This window comes from Passer montanus, unplaced genomic scaffold (genome assembly GCF_014805655.1).
Source record: "Passer montanus isolate IOZ18808 unplaced genomic scaffold, ASM1480565v1 scaffold39, whole genome shotgun sequence".
Classification (NCBI taxonomy): Eukaryota; Metazoa; Chordata; class Aves; order Passeriformes; family Passeridae; genus Passer; species Passer montanus.
The window spans coordinates 1,230,772-1,239,562 of NW_024368707.1; the positions used below are offsets into that span (position 1 = coordinate 1,230,772).

The window sequence follows — 8,791 nt, forward strand, 5'->3', positions numbered from 1 at the left end:
AAGAAAGGGCCATCATGGCCATGGACACCCATGGGCAGTGAGAGCAGTCAGAGGTGCCCATGGAACTAGCCAGGTGCTACTGCTGGAAATACCTTGGAATTACCTGTTCCCTGGGACATGCAACAGTGATGGTGCTGACCACAAAACACTCTATAGAGAGCTTTATAGTGCCCTACAAATCACGCCCAGATAAAATTTGTGTTTTGAATTACACTGACAAGCATCTGCAGGTTAGTGATTTCAGATGTTTCCAGTTTGTTCACACCCACATCTTTGCTAGTGGAAGAGTGTAGTTGAGGGCTTCCAGGTTTATGGCACTTCTTTTAAGCCTCTTCTTCTAAGGTGAAGAGAGACTTAATGCACATGCAGTGCAGAGATGAAAACTCAAGGGAGCTGCTAAAAGACTATGATTTATTAAGGACTTAATGCCAGATACTTCATACCACTATGTGCTGAAATGACTCCTTGTCACCCCTTTTCTATTTTTACCCTCTTTCCCTTTTCCTGTACTCACTTGCCATAGAATTTGAATTACTATCTTCTGTAGCAAATACCAACCATTTGGGTTAAGTAATCAATTAATTGGCAGTTTAGAATATATGCTTTAGCTTTCCAAAATGCATGCACTGCATTTTTCCACAGGAATGGGAGAAGAATATATTTGTGTTTGCTAAATTAACATGTCTTATTTTTATATCATGCACCAATATTTGTACCTCTGTACATCACTGATGCTATTTTGAATAGGGTCACTGATGTACAGAGGTACACAATCCTCCTCCATTTTCTTCTTCCCATTAAGGGTCTCAAGCAATCTGTTAAAATAGGTGGTCTGCTGATGAAAACCTCCAGCATAAAGCAAAACACAAAAGGTAGTCAGAAGTTATGTAAAAAACTAAGCCAAAACAAAACCAAGAAACTCCAAAAATCAAGGAATATCTCTAACTGGGGTCTAGGCATTGAATGATATGTTAGCAGTTTCCAGGAAAGCTGATGATCATTGTAAACCTTTAACTTTCTGGTTCCTTAATTATAAATATATAGTGAAAAGAATACAGAAGCAGCTATATAAAGTCATTGCCTAGGAAGAATTACTGCTTTTGTGCCAAAAAGCCAGCGGACCCAAAGGGGTGGGTAATTGCCCTGTCCACATCAGCTGAAGTGAGGGAAGGTGTGAATACTCACACAGGGTGAGGGTTTCTCCACTGTGCTCTCTGGTGCCTTTTCCTCTGTGCCAAAGACCCAAACAGAGTGAATCTCTTAAGTCTCTGTGGAAACTTAATTGGTGTGGTGTTGTAGTGTGCTTTTGTACTTTGTAATACTTTGTAATAGTTTTGGTTTTGTATCCCCTTATTTTCCCAAATGGTGTACCCCTTTTTGTACCCCCTTCCTCTACCTGTATAATCATTCTCCTGTGTTGAGATCATCACCAAATCCCCGCCCTGGCTCTCTGTCAGTCACTCAGCATCCCATCCCTTCTATCTAGAGCTTTCGGTCCAAGTTGTCGAGTGATTAGTCAGACAGGCCAGGGGTCAGCCCCCCAAGTATTATTTTACACGCTATCCCAAATGTCCATCTTTAAGGTTGCATCCCTGGAGGGTCTTTATTGGTCAGTAAATGTATCTACCTTCGGTTTCCTCCCCCCCTTTAAATGTAACCTTGAGATTCCTTTTGTTTTACTCTGAGCAAGACGCACACTGAATTGAGGGGCTCCCTTGGGAGCTCTGAATAAACCTTGGACTGGCCCCTTGCTGAGAGTCGGCCTTTATCCTCTACCGATGTCTCCAGTGTCTCCTCTGCTGCAAAGGCAACTAGCCTAGCTGCCCTCAGTACCCTCAGGGTACCAGAGAGTGTCCCCCCGCTGCCGGCTGCTTCGGGGCTGCCCCCCGTTGTCTGCCGACCTGGGGCTGGCCGGGGTTCACTGGGAGGCACCCCCAGAGAGATGGAAACAGTGTGGTACAGGAAAGGCATAGTTGATTTTTTTCAAATATTGATGCCCACTGGCCTGCCCACATATATCTGGAAACTCCTTTGTGGCAAAGTGGTGCACGGGTATTTCAAAAGGAGTCAAAGAAAATCAGCTGAAGTCTAGCAAAGGTTGAGCAAGAAGGGAAACGGTGACCATGTGTTCACTGCTCTCTACCTTACTTGGAGATGTTGGGCAGCCAGGACTTGGAAGAACATCAATTCAACCACAGCCCCAAATCTTCAAATGTACCTTAGGCCCTAAGCCTATTTTTTGTGGGTTTTGTGTGTTTTGCTGTTTTGTAGGTGTTTTCTAAGATGTTGAAAAGACCAACACTATGGTTCCTACTTGCCTCAAATACAAGAGCAGCACTCTGGCTCTTCATTTTGCATTTTCTTTTTGCATTTGTGTGTATGAAAAGGAAGTTTAATCATGTTTTCCATTCTTTCTTTGGAAAGACTTAGGGAAAAGTGCTAGGGAGAAACAGAGCTATTACAGATAAACTTCCAGATTATCCACAGCTAGAGTTGTCAAAAATAGCACACAACTGGAACCATAGCTAAGGCACAATCAGAGAAAGACAGAGAAGCTCCTGGAGTTTAATGTTGAAGTAGGAAGAGATACTGAGGGCCCTGATCACCAATAGTAATTAAATGTCAAGGACTGTGGAAGGATCTCTATAGATCTTGCAAGGTATAACAAACAAGGACTAATTGTTAAATAGGATGATCACTCTTAAAAATTATACATCATTCTATGAATTTTGATGAGGATGAACAGATATAAGGTATTAATTGCTATGTGATGGTTAATATATCCTCATATTGGGATAGTCCTAATTAAAAAAAAATATATTCGCTTTGGCAAGATTCATCCCAGGATATGATACTATTAAGTATGAGAATAGGCATTAAAATTCTGCCTGAAAAAAGCATGCTAGATAGTTTGGGTCCTGGATGAATTTCATCTGTCAGTTGATGTTATTTATCTGCAAGTGTTTACCATAAAAATGGTTTTATAGGGGACCTGGTTTGTAGCCTACAAATACTCTGGTGATGTTTAAGGGAGCAGAAGTGTTTCTGTTGTCTATAATATGAGGATCTGGGGCCTTGAGATCAGCAACTCAAAATTATTGAACAGTTTATATAGCGCAATACTCCAGTAACATCTTACTGTCAACATTTCATTCTACCTATAAAGCTCTCCTTGCAAAGTTTGTTGCAACAAGTATTTTTTCCTAGTCTTGTTGCTATTGGGAACTTAAGAAAGGAAGCATAACTCCCAATAACAGAGACTCAATAGCCTGCCTTGGTCTGTTCTGTAGTGTAACACATATGGTCATCATTCTTTTCCCTGCCTTGGCAGTAGCACTATTAAAAACTTGTCCTGGATAGTGAAAACTAAATCTGTTGCCCCACACAGGACTGAGCTCTTATAAAATGTGAGCCACGAGAGACAAATTCTTTCTAAAGTTTTGACCAGAGCAGTGAATGTAAAGACTGACTTTTAGAGTAGAGTGATCTTATTTGTATGGTGCAGTTTGGAAGTGCTGTAGTTTCATGAGTATCTTTGAGTAACTAAGAGGTTATGTAGGATGAAAAGCCCATAGGTTAGCAGCAGTACAGGCTCCATCCATGTGGTAATATGAGTGGAACTTTATTCCAGAAGCACCTCTGCCTATACCTCTTCTCTACCCCTCAAAGTCCTCAAATGCCATCTTTTTTCTCTCTGAGCAGAGAACTCTTCAATTTCTGCTTCTGGTAACGTGGGGACCACCCAAGGATGGTATGAACATTATTTCTGAAGTATGTGAACTTTTGAAGAGGTATGATCTGAAATGTGAGCTGAAATATGATGTAGAAAGCTTGGAATCAGATCATTCCAAAGCCATCTGAGTAATAAGTCAGCAATAGTGTCAGCTCTAGCTCAACTAGCCTATCAGTTCCAAGATTTGTGCAGTCATCTTGGTACCTGTTTCATCAGTATCCATCTGCATTATAATCTTGCAAACAAACTTGCCATTTGATTCAAGTTTATAGTAAGTTTATTAAAATTCAAAGCCTTCTGTTAGTAGCATATATCAATTTTAAGATATTTCCATGTACATAGTTCTCTAGGGCAGGGAGTTCCTATGAGTTTGTGAAATACAGATTCCAGCCATGGTTTGTTCTTATTCAAAGAAAAGCAATGGGAAAAGCAAACCAATTGTTTCACGTTTGTTTCACATGAGGGCAAAACTGAAGTAACTTCACAGATGGCATTGGTAGGATAAGGCTTCCCCAGGGCAAGACCGAGCAGGGTTACATTCATTTAGTTACACTGAATTACTCCACATCATCCCTAGGTGAGAATATTCACACACACTGTTGTGAACTGAGCTAATAAATAGTGCAATACTGTGTGTAAAAATAGAAGACTCAAGGATCATCTTCTGAATATGGCACTGATCAGGGAATAGCCTGAAGCATGAAATCAGTTTGTATAGGTTATATAAGAGTGACTGACTAACTTAGACAGCACCTTCTTAAAACCAGCACTCAATGCAGAATGTTCTGGTCTCCATCAGCATGGAGGTCTGCACTCTCCCAGCCCTGTGGGTGGTCATCCTCACTACACTGAGTGAAACTACCAGTCATTCACCATTAAATGCCATCCTGATCAGGACAGCAAAGATGAGATGATATCTACATTCAGCTGTAAATATATATTAGCAAGCATTTCAGAAAATAAACAGACTAATAGAGTTCAACCATAAAATGAAGAAGTCTCCAGGCATTCAACCAGTGATGAATAGATTCTGGTGAGTTTGTGTTTGTTCCAAGATTTTATTGCCACTTAATAAATAGGAAATAAAAGCAGATCGTAAGGTTTTCCTCGATGTTTCATGCAGCACTGATGATGATTCCAGCTGGTTGGTCTTAGATACTTGGATTATTTGCGTTTGGCAGCACGTCTTTCATCTATTCTCTTTATAGCAGCCTGAACCCATTTCTGATTAGGACTTACACAGATCTTGATACCTCCTGCAGTGATGAACCTATTGGAAAAAGGAAAGCAAACCAGGCAGCCATAAAATTCTAGTCTCTATACACAGGTCTGTTGTTCTTGGTTTATATTCAGAACATAAGTAAAAATGTGGTAAAACAATATCAGGTGCTGAAGTTTGTAAATGTTAGTAAGACTAACACCAGTTAGTGATGTCAGTTCCCTGTTCATGGCATAGGTACATATGTAGCATACATGGTCATGTACATATATGCTGATTTTAGATAACTGAGCATACCTGCTATTCTGGGACTTTATGCTAAATCTTGATGAGAATTTATCTCCCAGGAGCTGATCCCACTTGTGATAAAAATGCATACATCTGAGCTCAAAGGACCAAACACAGCTCCTGGCAAGACTCAGAGTTACTCCATATTCTTTCATGTGATCTTTCTCCCTGACTCACTTCATGCACAGGGCCTCTGACTGCTCTGCCCTTGTTGAGATTTTTCCTCACTCACTGGGCACAAAGATGTGAGCTGGTCAGTGAGCTTCCTGACATTATTTATGAGCAGCACACATCTGTCAGCTCTCTGAGGCCTGCTTGTGTCCCCTCACTCCCTCAGTTGCCATGTGGCATGAAGGAACTGGAAGGGTGACCTGGACTAACCAGATTTAGTGAGTTGGGCTAGCAGAATTGAGTTCTGCTGCCCCTTCCCTATTTGATGGTTTTGTGTTTGCATAAGGAAGTCTGAAGGGTGCATGAGATACTTACATGATGGCATCTGTTGGTACTTGTTGCTTTTCATAGCTCACAAGATTTCGGATGTTCAACTGCTTTGTAGACAGATCTACACACCTGAATTTGCGCATGGATTGACTGATAGCGCTCCCTAGAAGGGAAAAATAGATAAATTACAAAGGGAATAAATACTTTTATTGATATTTAGCCATAATTACTTAATAAACTTGGAATTCCAAAAGATTCCTAGTGATGGTTAGACCATGAGAGTCTCATGATGTACAGCCACAATACCAGTCATACCAGAGAGCCTAAGCTATTTTTTGTGATGCATCCTACCATCTCTAAATTGTTGTCTATCCCTATGGAGTCACTGCCTGCATAGCAATAGAAGAGTTTGACATCATTCATAATTAGGTCTACATCATCTGCAAGTAAGCACGCATATGGAGGTAACATTTAGAACTGGCATTTTATTGGGTGTATTTCCATATATCTTTTGAATATGGATTAGAAATTCCTCCTTTTTTCCAAAAGGAAAGTGAGCCTACTTCTCTCACATTCAATAGCAGTATTAACAAAAATTGTTAACAGAAAGGGAGAAATACCTGCCAGTAGAATAAGTGCTTATATCCTCTGGCTATAACTCTGATTTCATAGGCGGTGGGGTGCTTCTTAATCCTTGCATTCCTCCAAGATTTTGATACAATTCAGAGAAATGTAGTGGTGATTAAGAAAGAGGATCACAATATTGGTATAAAATTTTCTGGGCACTTGTTATCTTACATGATGATAAGTAAAAATGGGAGCTCACTTAAATACAGTGGAATTTACATTAGTGTTATTCTCCATTGCCAGTTCCTGGTTTTCTCCTGTTCGTGGAAGACAGATTTGGGAAAGCATGCAGGGGACAAAAAGTACACTGCTCTACTCTGTGGTTTGTTTATAAAGAATTTGGAGAGGTACTGGCTTGAGAAAAGTCCAAGAGCTGTTGTGGTGCACCTTGCTAAATGTAAAACCTGCTGCACACAGTCTTGCCATTGAAATAATTGGAGTAGCTGAGACAAACGCAAAGACAAACTTTGGAGAAGGTGTGGGATAGCCATTGCACAGGTACTGGCAGATCTGCTAATTCCTGAGATTTTGTTTGCCTGAAGGAATCTCCCTTCTGATCTTACTTTAGTAATGAGTAACACAATGTAGATTTTTTAGTGTTTCATGACACATTTCTTACTGCCTCAGACTGGTTTTCAAAATGTGACATTAAAAGAGCTCAAAGACAGTCAAGCAATTGTTACAAGTCCTGGAAATATTTCTCCTGCTACTGCACAACCTTCAGGGAATGGATGCAGGGAATAGCAGCAAAATTTCTCAAGACTGGGAATAAACCCCCACTGATCTGCACCTAGAACTACCTTATTTTTCAGGTGTATTTGGGGTTTTTTTCCCATTCTTTCTAATCCTTTTTTCTCTCCCTTGTAGACCATGTCATTGTGCTTTTATCAAACTTGGTGATACTTTGGGCCAATTACACAGCCTGGACAATGACATTGTCTGTGATATGAAGCCACTGTTGCCAGGATGAAGGGCAGTGTCACCAATGAAAATAGGAGAATGTAGCGGGGTGTAGCTGCAGAGGCAGTGGGTCGGCATGAAGGCTGTGTAGCCTCATAGACCTGTGAATGCTTAGCAGGCCACAGTTTGGATTTGGAGTGGTTTTGTGAGGATACCTTTTCTCTGTGTTTCTGACTGCATATTTATGGATTTGCATATAGCTTGCATATCAGTGGTTTGTATGAAATCTACATGTGATGATATGACGTTTGTAATGGGAATATGTTCATGTTTCTCCACGATCCATGGAGCCTAATCCAAAATTACTGACCTAACCAGCACTGCAGACAAACCTATTTAAAGCATGGCTAATAAACATGACTCATCTCATTGTTCATAACTGGTTTGAAAGAAGATGTTCAAGTGTATGAATTAGTGAAACGAGAGAAGATATTATATAAATCTATTACTCCCCTTTTTAGTTATTGTTCTTTTTTTCCCTGCCCGTACTAAAAGGTTTATCTAGAAACAATTCCATAAACAATATGGAACTTATAAACCGTGGAGAACTTCTTAAAATGTAGATATTAGAAAGATTAAGACTATATTGTTAGAGGAATACATATAACAATTAATACCATAAAATTAATATAAAAATAATATATCCGGATAAAGGAAAATGTACATATTATCCTAGAAAGATTTTTCATGACATGTTGTTAACCTATAGTACACATGTATATATGGTATCAATGAGACTACAATACATGGTATATAGCATCAGTGAGACTAAAAGACATTGTGCCTTCAAGAATTCTTTGATTTTAAGTGGGAAACCATTGCACAGAAAGCCTATAAGGGCTCTCAGGCACAGAATCTATCCTTGCATCAAAAGAGACACCGACCACCGGCAGGACATCAGATGAAATCCGCCATAAAGCTGCCTTTCTTGCAGATTTCATCTGGATGTCTTGCGTGTTTTATCTTATAAATCAGCTCTCTGCAGCAATTAATTTTGCTCATAAGACCACAGGTGCAATGCGGAGCAATTCTTGTCATCCTCTTGACTTGCAGGCTTACCTTTGACTGTGTGCACAGTGAAGACACCAAGCCAGAAGAGGAGCAGGATTGCTGCGGTGTGGAGCTTCATCGCTGTGGCTTCTGTGTCAAGGCAGAGCAGAAATTGTCTACTGTCAGGCCCCTATCTCAGGGTTTATATATTGTCATTCAGTGGGCACTTCTTGTGTTCATTTTTATGGTGTTCTGGAGGGTCTGACTATAAGTGGAAAATTTGAGTTTGCAGTACTTTTTCTGGTGACAGAACCGCCTCCTGTCCCGTACCAGTCCTTCACTAGCCCTTCTGAGAAGGCTTTTCCTGCTCAAACCCACTGTGGTTGCACTCGCTTCTGTACTGTGACTTGGGTTTATTTCAAGCTGCAAAAAGTGAGAGCTCTTGTGCAGTAGTGGAAACCTGTAATAAATGTTCCTGTCATTTCACACTTCAATTTTGAGACCTTTAGTGGAGCCGCACCGCAGAGACACAG

The 8,791-nt window shown here is 40.4% G+C and overlaps 1 protein-coding gene across 1 annotated transcript; it reads right to left on the minus strand.

Moving 5' to 3' along the window:
* Positions 1-4,056: 4,056 nt before the first annotated feature.
* LOC120506442 (lymphotactin-like) lies at positions 4,057-8,528 on the minus strand. Its single transcript, XM_039718019.1, has 3 exons — positions 8,328-8,528; positions 5,727-5,844; positions 4,057-5,003 (listed from the first exon to the last, which is right to left on the minus strand). Exons 1-3 carry the CDS (start codon positions 8,395-8,397, stop codon positions 4,898-4,900), a joined length of 294 nt encoding a protein of 97 aa, XP_039573953.1. The 5' UTR covers positions 8,398-8,528; the 3' UTR covers positions 4,057-4,897.
* Between the last annotated feature and the right edge of the window lie 263 nt (positions 8,529-8,791).